This window comes from Spodoptera frugiperda, chromosome 14 (genome assembly GCF_023101765.2).
Source record: "Spodoptera frugiperda isolate SF20-4 chromosome 14, AGI-APGP_CSIRO_Sfru_2.0, whole genome shotgun sequence".
Taxonomy (NCBI): Eukaryota; Metazoa; Arthropoda; class Insecta; order Lepidoptera; family Noctuidae; genus Spodoptera; species Spodoptera frugiperda.
Genome location: NC_064225.1, coordinates 4,802,229 through 4,824,464, shown reverse-complemented (window position 1 = coordinate 4,824,464; position 22,236 = coordinate 4,802,229). Strand labels below are relative to the sequence as shown.

Below are 22,236 nucleotides of genomic sequence, written 5' to 3'. Positions count from 1 at the left end.
ATAGGCTGGATATCGGTATCTTTCATAGTATATTGTCAAATCCTAACTCGAAAGATGTCAGAAAAGTATATGATATATTTAAAAATTCCTCACAACCAAATTTTTTGTTCAATTTATCCTAGATAGTTTAGTTTTAATTTTGTTGTTATTCATTAAGTTTTTTACTGTTATTATTACTTTAATATTTAACTATCTTAAGGGATTGTCGATTCGTATCTTGTCTCTTCAGATAAAAGACCTGTAAATAAATAAAGGTGTAAAAATAAAACATAAAATAAAAAGATGGATCTGTTTATGCCATTCGGTTATGAGAATACAATAGACTCGCTATTTGTAAAATAAACTAATACATATATTATGTTCACTGTATTGTCTGATTTATCAGTTACTTATCTCGAAGATAAAATAGCTGTGAACATTAATTATAATTTCTCTAGTTAACAAAACAAATAAGCGCTTCTGCATAGTACAATAAGAAATCCTTTCACATTTTATTGATTAAAATAACACTTCATATAAGGATAAAATAATTACTTAGCTCCAAAGAGTTGGATACACTTGTATTTCGCTCTTTCCAAGATATCCAAATTAGGTTACAATATCTAATTAGCGTCGCGTGAAATGTTAATCTGTTATTTATATTTATTATACTCGTTACTGGATAAATGATAACAGTTTATATCGATGAGAACGTGAATGTTTTTCTAAGTGAGAGTGGACCTGGGATGGTGCCTTGCGACACACCACTCGCCTAATGCACTAGAAGATGCTTCTTGCAAAGTTATTCAAGGATGCAATTAATAAAGGTAAAGAGATTGTATTCTTATTATAATAGACTACAAATTCACTTGTGTTATAGTTCTAATTTATATAGAAAATATTATCTAGGACAATCAGCTATTAAACACAACACTATAAAAGGCTTAACCAAAATATATGTGACTTAAATCTATAATAAAAAGTTCACATAATTTTAGCCATAAATACAATTTGTTTGGCATTTATGCACTTAAATCCTATCTTTCGATCAGCAAATCAATTTGAAAAATGATAATAACTCAAGGTATTAAGCTCATGAGTTGAAGATAAGCTCACAATTGATGGTCGTGGACATTTTTCTGCAAGCGACCACAATCTTACTACTGGTTGTCGCAACAAAACTCGACGATGATTTTGCGTAAACGAACGTTGACATTTCGCGGGAGAACCGACATTGTGATCTTTAAAGTTTACGCGGCTCGTAGTAAGGGCTCGGAAGGATGAATTCGTGCAGCACTATACTGCATCTACACGCCCTCCGATTCGACCCTTCCCCTTGCTGAGAATCCTATGGAATACTTACAAACGGCTTAAAGCAAGCCAGTCTGGTTTTGTGTTTCATTGCGCGCGGATCGCAAGCGCGTCGCGTCTAAACGTAAACGACTGCACACAAAATCTTTTTTCGATTTTTCCATTCAAACTGTTCGTATTTTAATAAACGCTCTATGGAATCCTTGATTGACAGTTTCGTTTTTTAAAAATAAGTAGTGCGCCGGCAAAAGTAAACTTTCGCAAAAGTTTTGTTTTTAGAAAAAAAGTTTTTATTTCTTTTTCGTTTTATTTATTTTTTTGGTTTTTTCGTTCGCATTACAGTGATTACATTGTTATTTGAGTTTTGTGGTTTGTTTTGTTTAGTGGTTTTGGTTTTCGAGATTTGCGGTTAAGAATTAAAGTTTTGGTTTTGTTTGAAATTCAGCGGTGTTGACGTGAAGTGTTTAAAGTTAAACTTTTGTTAGTGTTAACTAACTAGGATGTTTGTAAAGTGACTTCGTAAAGTTATTTGCCATTATGAAGCTCATTTGGAAAGTTTTGTGCTGTTTGCTACTTCTTGCACAAGCTGTAATGGGCAACTGGTGGTAAGTGCACCTTCGAATAAAAACTATTTTTTTTTTTACAGAACTGAGTTCATTAATAATTGTTCCATATTCTAACTATAAGCCGGCTCTTCACGCCCCTTTATTTAGAGGATTAAATTAGTGCTATCTTATCACCATTTCGAAGCAAAAAGTCCATTAATGGTGAGACTAAAAACTGTTTTAAAATTAGGAAACTAAAAAAGTAAATGCTTCCGTTCGCATAATGAATGAGGTTTTTATTTCTAAAGTTAGCATAGTTCCGATATCTTGGTGGACAAAAAATAGATTAGTTTTGTTATATGTGTGACCGGTTTTAGGCAGACAGTGGTCTGTGCAATAATATAATTGTAATTGTAACTGTATTTACTACTTCAAATTGACTATTACATTATTTACTTACTATTTAATAAAGAAATTATAATTATGTCCTACCTTTAATGAGAAGTAAACTTTTTTGTGACTTTTTTAAAAGCATTGCCGCGCAGTGTCCTAAACTATCTACAATTCACACTAAAAAGCTTGAAAAGTGAGCGACAAAGGAACATCCGTTATTATCTATAATTTAAACTAAAAGACTTACACATAACAACACACGACAAATAGGCAATGAGATTTGTTAATAGGTCCTAAAAAGTTCCGTATATTAGTAAAATAAGTACACATGGAACTATAAAACAGACAATAAGTAATTATTTTTTATTGCTATCGTTACGCATAAATCCTAATTTTAATGTAATTTAAAGTCCTAAAAAATATTTTAGTATGATTAAATTCTCAATAGTTATGCATCACCTTTCCGCCCGTGGCTTTGGCCCGGCCGCGTGGTCAAAGAAAAAAATAGTATGTAGATATCACTCTCCACTCTAGCCTCCTCAACTATATATCTCCAGAAACAAATTCTATTTAATTTTATTATATCTTTCGTGAGACATACTAAATTAATTATTATGTTATCGGCTTACTCACGTAATTTTTTAAACATAAGCATCTAGCATGGCTTGAAACTAGTCGAGTTCCTCGTCAAACAATTACGTGAGTAAGCCGACAGCATATTCTCTTTTCTTTCTCTAGTATATTTTCTTTAATTCTAGATTAACTGCCGTACTCAGAGTCATTTAATTGTTACTTAACTCAGTCCTTAGCAATTGTTTTCGGAACAAAATGATTACTAAGGAATAGTTTAAGTGTAAGAATAGTTTACCATTGATTGTCTCTGATAGCGGCAGTACGTGCTGTAAATTAGATGTTATCCAATACCGAAAAACCTCCGTAGTATTTAAGAATGGGACCCGAAGCAAGTCAATTAAAATTCTACCTGACCCAATCCTATAGTCTGTAGACTACAACTTAGCAGTCATTACGAACTATTAAATAAATGTGACGGTCAATTGCCACCCTTAATTCATTTCCTGCCATCTTCCTCTAATGATGGGAGACAGAGATTTTCAAAATAATGATCTCGATGTATCCGTGGGAATGCACGGGTGACCACTACTAATACTAAAGCTATTATAGTTGATATTAGAAGCATTGTTGCACTAAGGATGTTATAATATGCTCCACCGTTCTATGAATTCTTGGTATAGGAACATACATAGTGTATAGGGATGATGAGGCGGTATGAAAATTAAACATCTATTTAATCCGTCTGTTAGGTAATGAAAATATATTAGATAAAGGTATATTTTTTTTTAGATTTTAGTTTAAAACGAATCTAAGTTTAGGAGTGGGAGCAAATAATTTCTACGTATAAAACGTAAGAAATGATGTCTCGTGATATTTCAAATCAATATATCTTGGAAAGTATTTTTTTAACGTAAGAAAATAAAAATACGTTGCTAATATTTAAAAATAATTTACAAGACGAACATTAAAATAAAAATTAGTCACCTACGCTATGTAATCTATGCTTCTGGAATATGCCTTAGTTAATATTTTTAGTTGAAGAATATTTTAAGGTTCAGAATTAGCGCAAGTTTATAGGCGGTGCTGATTGCTTATAGGGTGATTCGCCTGCTTGATTGGCAAAAAAAACCGTCATTATGTCTGTAAGCTATATAACTGTCAACCGAAATGGATGTCTCTATGATGGATTAATTTCGTTGATCAGATTTCGTAATTTTGTTAGCTTAAAACTTATTGTTGGGAAATATGTTCCTGGTTAGATAATGCTACCAAAAATGAGATTCGGATCACCAGCAAAACACGTCTAAATAGGTGTTAAAAACATAATCTGCACTCGCACCCTTCTGCCAGAACCCTTAGTAAACTAACGGCGAGATATTATTGCGTGAACAGCAAAATATGGTAGCACTAAAACAGTTTTGTTTAATATCCAAAACTATATACAAAGCATTCCATAAATAGTACCATCCCTAACTTAAAACAATTGTTTACATTTCACATTGAACTGAAACCAACAAACATTGTTTGACATATGGTTGAAAAACAAAACAAAACAGGATTTATGTAACGGAGTTTACATTGGCATAAAATCATTTATGATTTATTGCAAATGCATTATAATTTATTGGGTTATATGAACATACATACATACGTGCATAGCTTTGATTTATTTACAAATGCACCGGTCGGTTTTATACCTACATATATTTGGTTTGCAACTAGTGTTGCAATGCTTCCGATGCAAGATTTGTGTGTTAAATTATACGTCGATATTTATTTTTACATAATATAATATTACATGCTTTGTTCCTTGAAGGGGTAGGCAGAGAGTGTAGTAGTTTTCCTTGGTGTTGCGGGTGTCCATGGGCGGCGCTGATCGCTGTTCCCTATTCTATAAAAATGAGGCAAACCTTAAATATAACACCATTTCTATCAAGAATCCTGAAAACCGGCGGCAATGATGTTGGCGTAGAGTTTCACCATGAGTGTGGTTAACGGAGCCCTAATCCTCGCTTCTCGCTTCAAATCCCCCAATCTACCCCCAAAAAAGCCGGCAATACACTTGTAATTGTAACTCCTCTAGTGTTATGGGTGTCCAAGGACGGCGTCGATAGCATAACATCAGGATCATATTTTTTCTCGAATTTATTTTAATATATGAAATGTATAACGCTTTGGTTTGATGACTGTAATGTTATACTATCTTACTTTAAATAAATAAATTATCAGGTGTTAAGATAAACGTGTAATACCCCGGTCAGCTTAGCACAATTCCAGATCCTTTACCAATAACTGTGAAAGTTTCGTAAAATCAAAAACATACTTTATCGATAGCAGTTTAGAATATGTTTTGCAGTGTAACGATTAAAGTAATTTACGAAGTCTTAAAATCTAAACATGTAATTAAGTTTAGAAACAGCTGCATTATATTTTGCTTGGTGAGTCGTTAATGTTGAAGTGAGAAGTAATTGCATTTGGTCATTGCGATGTTTAATGTCTTACGATGTGAGACAAGGCGAGAGTATATTTGATGGCGGACTGTTCGGATTAAATACTGTAATTGGAGTGAAGAAATTCAGTGATAATAGCAACTTTTACTTATATATCATTAGAAGTTAAAACGGGATATTTACCATGTTTACTAATTTCTGTGAGTTTCCGATATTTCGGCACTGTTGCAACTTGCAACTTGATCACGGATGAACTTTAGGTTAACTTACGTTATGTTACGTTAGTGACCATGTTAGTCTAAAAACTTTTACTTAAATGATGAAACGAGTAAAATAAGTAGTACCTAAATAAAAATACTTAAGTATACTATTTGTACTAAATGATACGTATATTGTTGAGTTTGTATATATTTATTTATTTCGGAGTACACCTTAAAACTTTCTCTAAAGTCTGAAAAATACTATGTTGCACACCGGATCAAAATCCGTTCACCCAAACGCGAGATAATCGCGCACAAACATAGAAACATATGTACATACAAGCCAAACTGAAAACCTCCTTTTTTTGAAGTCGGTTAAAGAACAAACGACACACAAACACTAACCATTTACGAAACTAAATCCGTCTCCATCATTGGACCTAATAAAGTTGACAGTACTAGGGTAGCATACGACAAACAGAGCTCCGTTTGATCTCAGATGCACACGATGTTCTATTAAGGAGCTTTGTCAAATATATTTATAGGTACTTTAAGTGTGTGCAATAAACTTTATAGTTACATTAATTTGCTTTGTTTTTATTTAGTACTTCAAATGTCTAATGGTTTGATGTCTTTGTCAAATAGAGATGGAATTTTTATTTTTATTATATTTTTTTATAAGTTGGGTACTTTCTCAGCTTTATATAGTATAGTCCGTCGCTCTGAACTATTTACTCGTAACTAAAATTTAACCGCAGAATGCAGCAATACTTGAAACACCAGAGGCGTTAATAGTGCGTTGCCGGCCTTTGGGGGTTAGGAATTATCTTTTAAACTCATATTCATCCAAATCAAATGGCCGATGACAAATGTATTCTTTATTAGCTGGCCCCGCAATCTTTGTGCCGCGTCCATTTTTTTTTACCTTTTAAACCTCACTTGAACTTCCACATATAATTCAAGACAAAAATTAGCCATATCGATATAGCCGTTCTTGAGTTTTAGCGGGACTAACGAACAGTAATTGTTATTTTTATAGATATAGGGATTTCTTAATACATATTTAAAGTTTTTCTAAAGGTTTTAGAGTTACTTACCTATGTTACAATCCCAATGAACTCATTACCTCTCATTCACTATCCTCACTGGTACCAAACTAAACCAAAAGAGCCAGTTATGTTGATGTTGACAGGCTCGATCATATTTAAACTAGATTACAACTACTTATCATTCGTGTTACGTGGCGGTGGCACAGCACCCACACTGCTGATCCAGTTATGGTGTTATGTTAACGGGAGACTTGATATTTAATGTTATGGCTGATGTTCCGTGACGGGGTAAGCAGAGGTTCTCATAATTTGTAAATAAATAAATAATAAAAATTAATGTATCATCCACTTTTTGTTAGTTAAGTTTTGAGCCTGTTTGATTTTTTTCTCGTTTTTCTATTTCAATTATTAATATCATTAACAGCTTACTAATGTAACTGTTTGTCGAGAAAACTCGACTATTTTCAAGCCATGCTAGGGGCTCATATTCACGAGTAATTTTGCGTGACCACACAGCGAACGTCGCGTAGCAAATTGATAACTGATTTTCAATTTCCCTGAAGTGTAACACTGATTCTTCCTTTGTCCTAAAATCGAAGCGATAGAGGATTACTAAATACTCGCTACTTGACTAAAATACTAGCGTAGTGCGAACAAGGCATAAGAGTCTGATAGGCGAATAAGGATAAGAATCTGACTCGTTCTAGCCTCAATCAGGGCGAGAGAAGGCATTGGATGATTTACCCCGTCCTTCAAGTAAAGTACAGTATTCTAAGTGACCAATTAATTATGTTTATTCTACTCCCTACATCCTACCTTTATCTTTCAAAGGTTAGAGAAATTACAGGTAACATTACACTCCACTGCTAATACGAGCTTTCTAACAAACAATCGAGATTGCTGTCCACATACAGACAGATACATCGATGATTGATACTACACGCCATTGATATCGACAACTAGCGACACCTATAGTGAAACATAGGTGTTTTGGAATTACAATGTGTTATGTTATGTTAATAAAAACATACCGACTGACATAAAAACGACTGCTTCATTGGTCGAGTGGTCGCAAGTATGATTGGCAGCATAGAGTATCGGGATCGATTCCTGGGTCGGGTAAAGTATTACTGGGGTGTTTTCGATTTTTCGCAAATTTCTCAGTATTAACACGAAGTCTGGTTAGATTACCGTGTCCCAGTACGTGTAGCGGGTCCGATTCACCGCACGGATTACAACGTTTGACTGTGATCCCACAAATGGTGAAAAGTTATCGTGTACTGTGGTGTACATGCCGTAATGTAAACGCTGCCTACGACTTCAGAGGAATAATCCTAGTGCAGAGCAACGTTTTTTTATAAAAAATAAGTAAAAACATTCTGATATGAGTATTTCTTTTATTTTTGTTAAGTCCAATGATCCGTCTTAACTACCTATTGACTTAATCTTAAATACGTATTAAAAAGGAATACATTACATTTGTAGCTACATAAGATTTGACATTAAACATAGTAAATAACACAAGACGCTCTAAATACTAATTTATGTCAACCGAATTAGGTCTAAAATAGAACAGACATTACAATTACACAATTAGACTAAAAGAACAACACTAAATTTACGACCATATCCTTAAACACAATTCCATTTCTTGGCTCTAACTACCTCTCATACTGTCTTTGTCTTTTTAAGAGAATTAAATGTAACAGCAATACTTTTAAGAACTTTAATATTGTAGTTTGAGTATCAGGACGTAAGCCGTTTTAGTGTCTAAACACCAATCAAAGCGGTTTACATTTTAAATTAAGAACATGCCATTTCGCAGTTCGAAATTTATCTTTTTTAAATAGGTATATGTTTAGGCAGTGATACGCCTCCGTAATGCCAAAATCGGATTGTATTTTTAAAAATGGCGTTTTGTTTTTCTGATTTGGTTAATAGAAGGATAATCCTAAATTGCAATGTTCCTTATAAAGCATTTTACGTTTTAGAATAGTGTTACTTCTCTTGTTTTTCAAATATTTTTGGTTCCAATCGTGTATTTTTTTGGTAATGTCATTTTAAAGACAGAATTTAAATGGATATTGTATCTGTTTAATCGGACAATTGTCTGCTACTAGTTAAGAGACTTGAGTATCTATTACTTTGATTAGATTTCTAATAATGAAATTCTTCCGTACTTGTGTCTTCTGAAGTGTTGTGATAAATAAATATTAAATTAGTCAGAAATTTCAAATCATTTGACGTGTTGTTTTTATTCAAATGTTGCTTTAAAAAATATTAACCTTAACCTAAAAATATATGCAAATAATATCTACCAATTAAAAACGGTGAAATAAAATAGATATCTAAGTTTAAATAAAAGAAAACAAATTAAAAATACAGATTCAATCTGTCAACGAAAACTTCAACCCGAAAACGCCTGCGTCGATTTCAATAAAAACAATTGCACACCTTTCCCGTTTTTCATACCCGTACGGTAGTTGGGACGGCAATAGGTACAGAGTACTTACATCCTGTACGGCTCTAATAATAGTATAAATGGGAATATTTTAGTATAAACACGAGGACAGACGCACACACATGTTGTTACGGGACGTTAACTTCAAACGGACCGCAACTAACATTTTACTAAGAATTGGTTATTTTTTTTGTTAGGATTTGAATTTTCTATGTGTGTATGTGTGCGTGTTTGTGCTACAATTTTAGGGTTAGACGATTTAGGTCATTAGGCACGGAGTTTATTAGTTACAGATGGGATTGTGTCTGAAGTTTTTAGTCTGACTAAACTCAAAGAGAACATTGGTTTCTTTGGGTTGATTTTATTGTGATATTTGAGACGGTTTCTCTCGGACTACATGACCTTTTCTGGTTATCCAATTAACTTTATAAGTTGGTTTTATAATTACCTAATTAACACCCATTCAGAAATTCTTCTAGTCTTTTGAATTTAACTTCTAATTAAATCTTTTCAGACTTTATGCCAATAGTTCGACTCTATTTTAGTTTGGGTTAATTATACCACAATGACCTGGAAGCGGGTTTACATGCACAGCACATCAACCTACCAAAACTTAAAAAAAACTTTAACCCATTTTCGACTTAATCACAAAACCATAAAATTGAAAATCTACTAAGGATATTAGAGGAGCTTGACCTGCTGTCTTACTGCAAACACTTATTAACAGTGTGCCAAGCTAAAGGTGATATTGTCTCCAGTTTATTAAAGGTCCCTTTTAAATAGCAATTATTTAGCTAAGTTATAGTCTAAGATGTCAACTAGCCTTGCCCATTGGCTATTTATTTAAACGTGTTATTAAATGTTTGTATTACAAAGTAGATTTCATATTTTATTGCCTCCCTAGTTATAAGGGAAATCTTAGTCAAAGTGATGACGTGATTTAGGGAAGACTATTAGCATTTTTTGAAGGAGGGAAATCATCCAATGCCTTCTCCCGCCTAGAGCGATGCGAGACGGAGGTGTCAGACTTTTACTGACTAAAAACCAACCCTTGGCCTTTGGCCCTTCATTAACACATTGAACGCCGTGGTATTCACCGGTGACCGACGTTAGCGGAGGATTTGCCTTCAACAGTTTTCAATTTGAAGACTTCATATATTACTATTCGTTGCATATTTTTGTATTGCTGTTTTAGCATCAGTAGAATCAGCTGGTTCATTTGCGATCATATGAGTGAGGTGAATAAACCAAGCAACTACAAAACAGTATCAACGACACACGTATGCGCTTTAAATATTAACCTCCTACGTCGCATTTCCTTCAACCCTTCAAACAAATAAAGTAACCATTATTTACATTATGACGTATCAACCGCAGATCCCCTTTTAACCCTACAATGATGCTATTGCGACTGACGGGACTACGGGACCCACCTCCCGTTATTATGACTAATTATTTACTTAATATCATGTAGGGTTGGTTGAGTATTGTACTAATTTGTGGGTGAAGTCTGATGTTGGGGATTTTAAAATGTTGAGGTTTGGTGTTGCGAGTGATGTTATATCTTGAAGTGGTACTAGTTTGGGGATTAGTATAAGATGACGTCATCTAATGACACTTATAAGGCTGTTTTTTTTTGATAGGGAAAAATCATTCAATGTTTTCTTCTGCCCTGGGTGAAGAAACAGAGTGTTAGACTCTTATTGACTAATAACTACTCAGTTCTTACTCCTGCTTTGAGTCGGAGTCCCGGTAACCCCTTTTTGTGATCCCCTTGAGGGGGAAAGTCATCCAATGACATCTTTCGTCTAGGTGATGCGAGAGAGAGTGTCAGACTCTTACTGACTAAAAACCACCCCGTTCCTACTCCTGCCTTTCGAGCCGGAACCCCGGTAAACCCGCTAGGTAGTCCGCAGCTCCGGGTACACTTGCCCTTGCAACTAGATTATTAACAAAACAATAATCATCTATGCACAATACAATAATGTAATTAGATTATTAACTACTTATGTTTATCACCGTTTGTAAACAAAGTAAAGACAATGTGTAAATATTATGCGCTTAGTATGATTTGAACGGTAACTAGTAGTAATATACAATGGTACTATTAATACAAGCTAACTCTACGACTATGTATGTTTGTATGTAGGTAATTTTGAAGCGCAACTAAACAGAGTTTATGAGTGCCTGTGCTATATGTATTGTGACGATGTATTTTAAGATATTTGAGCTATACTTTATTAGGATTAGGAAGCTTGTAAATTAAAACGATAAAGAGCGCGACTATTATTAATTTCTTTAATTGTTGACATTTCAAAGGTACCTAATAAATGATTTGACTTTAATTTTGACTTTCATATTATGATTTTTTGTAGTAAAATTAAAAATAGAAATAAATTAAATCTATTAGCATCAGTTAAATAAAAACACGAGCTGGATTTTAATGTACGGTATCCAATAAACTCTTCAAGTTAAACCTCTCAATACCCAATACACCTGGATCAACTATGATCTTGATCTAAGACTCAATAGAATAACATTTTATTATGATTATTTATTTTTATACGGTTAAAAAACAAGAGAAAAACAGCTACTTAGGGGTCGTCCATTAATCACGTGAGGTTTTTTCAACGATTTTTTGGCCCCCCTCCCCGTTGGTGATATCTGGTGAGATTTTAGATTAACCCCCATCCCCAACCAACATCACGTGTATTTTTTTAATACAGAAAATAAGTATGAGTGGGTTAACATTTTGTAGGTAACAAGTACTTAAAAAATATCATCTAAATTGGTTTAAGTTAAGAAATGCGTAATTATAATTTATTATACTCTTTTATGGGGAAGTGACAAATCCTATACACCCCGTTTTAAGGTTTAAAAAACCCGGGTTAGGTGAAAAAATTAATACACGTGATATTTTATAAAGCCCCCCGTCCCCCCTCGTGAAGTTTCGTGATTTTTATCGACCCCCCCCTCCCCTAATTGAGTCTCACGTGATTAATGGACGTCCCCTTATTACAAACAAAAATTTTGTTCAAAATATCCTACCGCCCTAGCGTTTTAGTGTTAAAACTCTTTTTACAAATTCAAATATCGAATGTCAAACAGTTATTTTAAAATTTGGAACGTAATTTGACATAAAACATGTGCCGAGACGTAACAATGGCCGCCAACATTGTAACCAACGATAACATGGTAAGCTGTCAACATAACAAAATTAAAGTTGCATTGTAAATGTTGGACCAATGTTTGATCAAACAACCCTTTTGCATAGTAAGAAGTATACATAGCGATGAGAAATGTAGGGATTTTTTTTTTTTTTTTTTTTGAGGGGGAAAATCATCCAATGACTTTTCTCGCCTTGGGCGAGGCGAGAGGGAGTGTCAGACTCTTACTGACTAAAAACCACCCCGTTCCTTCTCCTGCTTTTCGAGCCGGAGCCCCGGTAAACCCGCTAGGTAGTCCGCAGCTCCGGATCAGGCATCAGCCCTGTTGGGCCCCATCAGTGGTGGTCTGATGGCTCTTTGAGGCGCGCGCGGAACGCGACGCGCCGCACGCACGGGTCTGGATCTGGTCGGGCGGCGAACTACCCTTGCTCGCCGTCCGCAGGCCCGCACTTACGGTGGCCGGAGATCGTCTCGCGATCCCCGACGCCCGGAGTGTCTCTCGCGGCGGCTGGGGCGTGAGGATGTTTGTTCTCTCACGCGCCCCGCCTCCTCCTTAGCTAGCATGACTGCTTCGCAGAAGGAGGAGACGGCATCCCAGTCCCTCTCGCTCCGCACCATGGCCTGAACCAGTGCCGGGCGCGAGAGGTCGCCGTCGCCGACCACATCCCTGAGGACTTGGCGGTGCTCAGCCCACGCAGGGCACACCGCCACCGTATGTTCTACCGTGTCCTCCGGGCGGTCCTCACAGTGATGACACCCGGGCGTTTCCTCCCGCCCAATAAGGAACAGGAACCTACCGAAACTCCCATGTCCGGTAAGCACCTGCGTCAGGCGGTAGGTAAGGACGCCGTGGCGCCTCTCTAGCCACTCCTCAAAGAGGGGACTTACCGCTGCAATGACAGCGAGCCCAGCCCTTGGTTGCGACAGTCGTTGCTGCCATTCCGCCATTAGATCGCGTCGAAACTCGTCCCGCCACGCACTCATCTGGCGTGGCAGCGGAGTTTCTGCCCGGAGACGCGCGTTGGCGCCCAAACTGAAGACGCGCACCTCAACTTCGCCTCCAAATCCCACGGCGGTAATCCGGCAAGGAGGTTTGCCGCCTCTCCGGAGATCGTGCGATATCCTCGGATCACCCGGATGGCCATGACCCTCTGAGACGTGAGCAGCGCCCGAGCTGGTCGCCGCATCAGGTTCGGCGCCCACACAGGGGCGCCGTAGAGGGCCATGGACCGCACGATCCCCGCGTACAACCTTCGGCAGGAGGCATTTGGCCCCCGAGGTTTGGCAGGAGCCGCTTAAGCGCAGCCCTCGTCCGTTCCAACTTAGGAGCCAAAAGTCGGAAGTGTACAAATATAGGGCTAGTATTTTAATACTGTTTTTGAAAATAGAATTGAATTTAAATGTTTTTTTGTTTTACCAATTTTTTTTTGCGAAAAATATTATTAGTTCGGTTGTTTTTTTAATGTTCTAATTTTAATCAAAGAACGCTTACAAAGACTAGGTGTCTTTGTCAAATGCGATGTTTCATGTGGTGTGAGTGACTTTACTGGAGGCCCAATTACCCCTCTCCCCAATCTCCTCAAGGTTATTGGAGTCTCAATTACCCATCACCCCAATCCCCAAATCTTCAACAATCCTAAAATTCCTAACCCCTCAGAAGGCCGACAACGCACTCTGGTGTTTCGGATGTCCATAGGCGGCGGCAATTACTTACCATCAGGTGATCCGTCTGCTCGTTTACCGGCTTATCTTATAAAAAAAGTCTGCAGGCGTCACAGAGAATCGTATTGTTTTGTCTCATGTAGTTAATAGGTTCTTGAATCCAATTGACAATCCAATAAAAGAACAGTTATCATCTAAGAGAATAATATCAAGCTGTGCTAATGGTGATTTGTAATAGATTTTATTACTTTTCCTAGAGATAAACTTTGCTAATGCATTAACCTCTTTGTACCTATTATAAGTTTATAGTACATAAAATTATCATAGGACTTTGTAAAGGTCAATGCAACAAATATATATAGCGTGGCTAGAAATGAGTGTCTAATTTATCTGGTTGGTAAATAAACGAGACAGACAAGTTGTCCCCAAAGTTCATTACTTTAGATAACTAATATTTCGATTGTTATAATAAAAGTATTCGATTTCTGATGTTTTTATCTATGAAAATAGTAGCTTCTGTCTGCGGTTTTGTCCGCGTTTCCTAAACCAAAATCACTGTGTATTAAATATCATCTAAATCCGTACGGTAGCGCTTTCGTCAAAGAGTAACAAACAAACATACATTCTCAGAAACATTCACAATTATAACTTTAGAAGGATACGATAAATAGTACTCTTTCTATATTTCGAACGAGAACTTTTTTATGGCATAAGCCGGTAAACGAGCAGACGGATCACTCGATGGCAGAAATCGTCGCGATACTCGAAACGCCAGAGGTGTTGCAAGTGCGTGGTCGGCCTTTTAGGGGTTAAGAATTTAAGGGGTGTTGGGGAATCGTGGATTGGGAAGGGAGTAATTGGGCCTCTGGTTATCTCATTTACACAACGAAACATAACGCAAGCGTTGTTTCACGTCAGTTTTCGGTGAGACCGTGGTATCACTCCGGTCGAGCCGGCCCATTCGTGCCGAAGCATGGCTCTCCCACTACTTAGCTATTTATACATATGTATATTATAATGTATGTAAACCTAATCTTTACATTATAATATTGTGTTTACAGAAGAGGCTCAGAGAAAGCCCTGTACTATCTACTCTCGCACAGATTTCTATAATTTTATAAGTCTGGTTTGAAGAGGGCAATGAAAAGCACGCATGACCTTAAGATATTCCAGTCTTTACTGTGTACTTGTGTAGGTATAACAATATATTTGAGTTTTAAATGAAGAACATCATTTATTAGTTATGTTACGCCTTATATTTTTGAAGGGGTAACCAGGGATGCAAGTTCCTTAAATACGCTATACATTAATTTAGGAACAATATACAAAAATAATGTTTGGCAGCTATTAAGTTTTTTTGAGTGATGGCCCCTGAGTTATTAAATAATCTCAGTAGTTATTTTCCTTAACCGGGTATCATGTTGAAACTAATGTGTTAATGTAAAATCTATTTATCTACACATCAATGCAATATATAATTTGAGTTTGATTGTTAACCTTTCTTAATAATATTAAAAAAATCAGAGATACTCAAAATCTATTTAAAAAAAATCCCGCTATTGTAATCATAGTTGCAAAAAGAAAATCGAATCAATAATTTAAATTTTAATCGCGCAACATTAAATCCTAAATCGTATTACCCTGGGGAATGCAGAAGCCCATGTGTGCAACACCGCGCGTCCAGATTGCGTGCTATTCAATTTGTGAGCGTAATATATCAACTAAACTCTGTAGATACAATCATTTGTAAGGCGTCACTAAGCATTTTGTACTACGTAGGGTTGTACGGGTAAATAAATTAAGGACAATATTTATTTACTTGTAATATTTTTTAATTTTTATTGGTACAAGATTTTTTTAAATTTTTCGTTTACTTATATGTATAAATCTAGAAAAAAATATTCAAATTCAAAGTCAAAGAATTTATTTCAATTAATCCTAATCTAATCTGTGAAGCTAGGTACTCGTTCCAAAGTGTACGGTACCTTTGAATGGAGTAGAACGAGAAAGTCTGATACTGACTCTTTGATGATTATATTATAATATCATATATTTACTTAATCTCACTTTTATCTATCCAAAAAATCATAGTATCACTTATTTTCTGTTTTAAAATAGTGACAAATAATAAAAACCATTAAAAATGCCCTTAAATATACCAGTCTATAATTTCCTAAACAAAGAAACTGCACACTCCAATTACTTTGAAAACATATCCATTATTCAATTATTAAAATCTATTGAACACAACATGACGTCATATTACATTTTAATATTATTACGCAGGACAGTGGCAACCCTATCATAGCCTAAGGGCTATTGCACATCGCTTGGCTAATTTGGTGATGTTATACAAGTCGCCTCACTCTTTAGTCTACCTATTACGATATTGGCCTGTGATAGTGATGTGGCTAGTTTATTTTGTAAAGTTATCGATAGTGAAATTATTTTTGAAGAAATTATTTTATCTGACTGTTATGCGCGGTTTTTTCGATGTTTCCATTTAAGATACCGTAGGGGTATTAAAAATTTCGTTAATATTGAGATACTTGAGTGTGAGATCTATCAGAGTGTATGTCTCAAAGTATTGGACTCAAGTTTATTTATGTTCTCCGAATTATAATTGTTGTCAGATTGTTCCAATAAATTGTCTCCAAATGGTTAAATTTCTTGCGTAGAATATCCGGAAACCTAATAAAAAATGTTTAACAATCTAACACACTTCAACAAAAAACTAAAAACAAAAACCGTTTCTCAAAAACAAACTAAAAAAAGTCAAAACATCGACACAGCGCGTCACATCGAACCCATCACCCGTATATGAATATTTAATTTCACCCCTTTCTGTTTATTTATTGGTCGTATATTTCACGGGCCGGGGTTGTATTTGCATGCGTTACCGCGTTAGTGTACGCTGTCCAAATTATGCTGGGGTTGGCCTTCTGTTGCAATGAATAAACGCAGATAACGGTGACGGGCTATAGACGTACTGGATGTGATTTTAGTGGGGTGACGTCATTTTGGTGCAATATTATTGAAGGTAGGAAGAACGGAATACAGAGTAGTTTTGTCTTTTTAGTTGTTTAGTCTTATACTATATACCTGGTTGGTTTAAAAAACAAAAAGTGTTGTTTTTTTTAATATAGATATTTACCGCGTTTATTTATTTCTATGAGTTTACGATAATATTAAGAAACATGGTAAATATCCCGTCTCAAGTTCTAATGATAGTATTTAGTGACCATGTCAGTTTAGGAACTTAAAAATTGTTATCATAATTCATTACAGAATCAATTTATCTTAATAGTTAAAGTGCCTTAGATAAAATTAAGATGAATGGAATAAACTGTATGAATGTCTAGAACTCTTTAAATAACACTAAATAAAGAAAATACTAACCAGCCATTAAAAAAAGCAAAACAAAACCAAACATACCGATAAAACGTAAGTACATTTCTCTATTATTGCCTTTATCCTTACTCTCTTTAAATAGCACTAACATTAAAATGTTATCTCCACAAAAGACAAAATAATAATTCCCCACTACTAAACTACACAGATAAGCCGTATCTAGAAATACCTTTTATCGAAAACGCATTATCGATGTCGATAAGATACGTAAACTGAGTGCATACACATCACTATTTTTATTGTTTTAAACCCATTGATACAGTGTCGATGGTTATCAAAACAATGTTTGATTGTGGACAACACTATAATTCGTATTTTCGGTGCAATCGATGTGCTGCAACAATAATTCATTAAGTACTGAATTATTTATTGGTTAATGAGTCATATGTATTGGTTCGCAGTTGATTCATTATATTATTTTTGCGTGAAATACGAACAATTGTAAGGATGTTCATATTTTTATAATAATTATCGAGAGACATATTAAATCAACTAAAAATCAGTAGCAGACGTAGCGACGTTGCGCAGCTTACTGCTCGATGGCTGTAGGCTGTGCGTCCCACGCTGTTCATGATGAAGAGTCCCTCTGTGACTCGAAACTAGTAGAGATTTTCTCCATAAATTTATGCGAGTCACGGTTTACCGTGATATTAAGTTAATGTCTATGTTCGTTACTACTTCACACAAAAACTATTAGAATAAATCTGGACAAAATTTGAAACATATATACCTAGATTTGTTACAATACACTGGGTAGTTTTCATCCCGATATCGAAAGTGAAGCCACTAGCAAAAGCTAGTACTTAATAAATATAAAATGGAACTCAAACAATCACTAATAACAATAGTTATTACAACCAATTTGTTTTATTTACCGTTTTCGATGTTTGAGCTACTAAATAACTTTGCTACTTCGTATTTTAAACAATGTATCGTAAAAGAGAAACTGACTAGTACGTCAGGATAGTACTTCCTAATTTGTAAGTATTTCTAGTTCTTAGCGGTTTTACTTTTAGTGTAATTCGTGTTATATGTATCTACTAGCTTCAGTCAGCGGTTTCGCCCGTGTTCCCTTGGGGGATAAAAGGATTTGATATCCTATCGCCCAAGTCAGCTCATACCCTGTCTGTATACCAAATCTCATCAAAATCCGTTCAGTAGTTTCAGTGTTATTGACGGATAAATACGGATTAACATTCATTTGTTTGATATCATGGATATCAAGTACCATGAAAAATTTAATTCTTTAGAATAGACTGGGATCCTTCTTTTTTATTTTTACGTCTATTAAAAGCTTCGACTTATCACGTAGAACAATAATGCTAGTTTTATAAGGCCAAAAGTTGAAAACGCTATATTTCTTAACAATGTAATACTTAGAGATAATGCTTAGTACATACTCCTATTTCGGAAAATCGACTAAAAAGTTTAAAGACCCTAATATTATTCTAACTTTATACTCAGCATTGTTTCAAATCTATTTGCAAAGGGTAAAACTTAACCGATCCAAAAATATTAGTCTAGGAAAAGTTCCGTTCTACGTTTCAACAACTTTTCATATAACTTGCGGTGTTTGTACCATTCTGTTTGACTTCTAAAGTGAAACGGAACGTTCATTTCAATATGGCAGACTTAATAATAATTTGTTATAATAAATTTTTGGAAGTTAAATACGCAGAATAAGATTTTTGAAACTCTATTCCAAAGATTTGGTTGTTTTTGTGAATTAAATGTTGAATTTTATGAGTAGCTAGAAATCTATTGTAGTTTCTATGTTTGGATTGGCTTTAGTTCCTTCCCCTTTCTAGATTTTTTTTAAGTAAGGATGGTGTGTAAGGTCTAAACTTTTGAATTTAATGTCTCCTTTCTTTGTTGACCATTTTTGTGGCTACTTACTCAAAGGAACAAACGATTTTTAGATTTAAATAAACATAAAATCATGCCTAATTGTATTTACGCCTCGGTTTTTGAACCCAAAATAAAATGTATAAGATTCATGCTTAACTTTATTGTGTCTCGGTTAAATGATTGGAAGCGCTACTGACAAGCAATATGGATCCTAAATTTGATAACCAGGTTGCATAAATCAGGGTGTCAGGTATTGAGCCCGGTGGATGGCAATTTATAGATCACCTCCTATCATATTTTACTCATAACACAACTGGTGAAAAGTTGGTATTATTTTCTTTAAGTGCACCGAACTAAGCGCCAATCAACCAACCTTAAATCCAGACTTAGCATAAAACCCAAACCAATAACTTATCATAAAAACTAGTCTAAAGAGACACAACAAATGAACAACCGTTACATTTCCTGTGCTACCGAAAAAAAATAGAGATCAGTTATTAGAATAACCGTTTAGATTAACGAGTTATTTTTTGTTGAATGCAACGTGACACCGTTATTTGCGGTCATGAAGACTAGTTGTGCGATTACAGAGTAGACTAAGTAATTGATAACTTAACTTGACATAGTACAGTTGACTTTCGTTTTTTTTGAAACTGGAGGGACTCTTTAAATATTTCGAAATATCAAATGGTCCGAAATTTTGCAAGTTTCGAGATCATTCTGTACCTTTCTATTTGCAGCTTGGAATTGTCTAAGAGTGCCGATAAGATAAGCCGTTAACGTTAAGTTTCCTAGAATTATTTTTTTCGTTCGATTTACTACCCATCGGTATAAAAGATGTAGTACCTATGTTGTGCACTATAATATGATTTTGCGTAGGGACCTCAGTCTAGTAATTTCAGAATTAAAGAGCCAACATGATAGAATTCGATCGGAAGATTTGAATTATACGATATAGTCGACTGTGTTTTATCTATGCATACAGGCATATAGCTTTGAGAGAGCTACAGTGCGTACATTATTTATAAATTACCATTGAATTTCGAATAAATATAATTATTATATTTTAGTAAATAAAGTCAGACCTTTAAATTCAACGGCAGCAGTTGACAACAGTATAAAGTTAAACCGAATAGGTATGTGAACAAATTCTGTGAACGCGCCCAGTAGTGTTCACACGCGATACCAAGAACTGACAGGATTGTGAGGAAAAATATCTAAATATCATACCTTACCTACATGTGTTTTCTTGAGAACTTAGATATAACATTTCTAAGAGATTTATAGAATTCTTTTATATTTTTTAAACGTTGCCCCACACTAAGATTTTCTTCTGTGTCGTGGGTGCGTTTACAAACATACAAGTTCATATACACATGACACCTAGACCCGACACATAAACAATTTGTAAATCACAAAAAGTTGCTCTGAGCGAATCAAACGCGCTACACGCTACACGTTGCACGGCAACCGCTTGCCCAGCCACTGCGCCAACTGTGTAGTCACTGATCCGGAGCTGCGGACTACCTAGCGGGTTTACCGGGGCTCCGGTTCAAAAAGCAGGAGTAGGAACGGGGTGGTTTGTAGTCAGTAAGAGTCTGACACTCCCTCTCGCCTCGCACAAAGCGGGAGAAGTTATTGGAAGACTTCCCCCATAAAAAAAATGTTAACTATGTAAACCCCTTACTCGAAATTCAACCATGAACCAACGCAGTATGAAAGACGGCTAATAAAATTTTCCAACACTCAGGTAATATTCTCTACAATAAATATATCTCGCGGTCACATCATAAATCAATTACTGTGTGTTATTTAGAAAGGTAACCAATAACCGAACAACAGGATATTGTTTAACCGTTCCCCACCGCAGCCGGTTAACCGCAGCTGATGAACCATTTTCTGTTACGATGATACTCGGAACTGGGAAGTGAGATAATTCTTTACGACGTTTTTTGTTTTCAAAGATCAAGGAAACTTGTGTGAAGATATATTAAGAAATGTTGATGAAATGAAAGAAGTATGCTGTACAGACAGACATCGTCGTCATTGACTTTGTCATATATTTAGGGACTGACCGACTGCCTCGTTGGTAGAGTGGTCGCAAGTGCAACTGCCGAGCAAGATTTCGGGTTCGATTCCCGGGTCGGGCAAAATATAGTTGGGATGTTTTCGGTTTTCGAAAATTTCTCAGTAGTAGCACGGAATCTGGAATTGTGCCCAGTATATGGCAATAGGCTCACCCCCTGTTACATGGGACTTATAACACAAATGGTGAAAAGTGGGTGTACATTGTATAGCGGCATTACGTGTCGTAATGGGCACCTCTGCCTACCTCTTCGGGGATAAAAGGCGTGTCGTGCTTCTATATTTAGGGAAGGCTTCAAGGTGAGATAGGTCAGGTGATCTTACCAATCAAGGAGTTAATATACGTTCAAGGAACAGAGAGTAAAGTTCCTAAGAAAAGGAGGATCCTCCGACCAGGCAAGGTCATCATGCCTGATGGGCTTTCTGCCCAACTGTTGTTCGTTGGGATTTTCTATCCATGTTTATTCGCATGTAAACTTCATATGTGCGATGTAGGATTTATGACGTCATCTGTTGATTTGCTCGTTGATCGTCTATGTGCGACTTCTGTCATCTGTCACTTGTCATGTGTCACCACACGCTTAACCAAACTCGAAGACAAAGTTCTCACAAAAAAAATACATACCAGCTAACAGCTGCTCTTCACTTTACTTACTCTTATATATTTAAATATATATTGTTAAAATAATTTAACATGTAAATCAAACAAATAGTCAGAAGCACGCTGAATATATTTCATAAACAAAAGAAGATCATAAAATAGTTTCCACTCTTATAAGTGATCAGCTTGCCACAGATAATATAAAACATGTAACACTTACATTACAGAAGTTGCAGCGGTCTTGGGAGTTCCAGTCCCATTAAGCCCTCTTACCTTAGAGACAAAATATTTTATCTTCAAACGTAATCTGTAAATTAGTAGCATGGTCGGACTTAATGACAGGAATATTTCACACCGTGAGGCCAAGAGGTGCATTCGGGATAAATTGCATTGGGTTTGGAGATCCTTTGACAAATAATTTAATTGAAATTGTATTGGGAGAAATAATTAGGATTGCTTTACAGCAATTATTTTACAGTAATAGTGAATTTTTAGGTGTGA

At 35.6% G+C, this 22,236-nt stretch overlaps 1 protein-coding gene across 2 annotated transcripts in view; it reads left to right on the top strand.

Annotated features, from left to right (window-relative positions):
• The first annotated feature begins 1,277 nt into the window (after window positions 1–1,277).
• Window positions 1,278–22,236, top strand: part of LOC118279247 (protein Wnt-1) — an 88,301-nt gene continuing 67,342 nt past the window's right edge. Inside the window, exon 1 of one of the 2 annotated variants that reach the window (XM_050698254.1) lies at window positions 1,278–1,895. In XM_050698254.1, the coding sequence (XP_050554211.1) occupies window positions 1,828–1,895 (68 nt within the window). In that variant the 5' untranslated portion in view covers window positions 1,278–1,827. The remainder of the gene's footprint in view (window positions 1,896–22,236) is intronic. The other variant, XM_050698255.1, reaches the window with a different exon arrangement.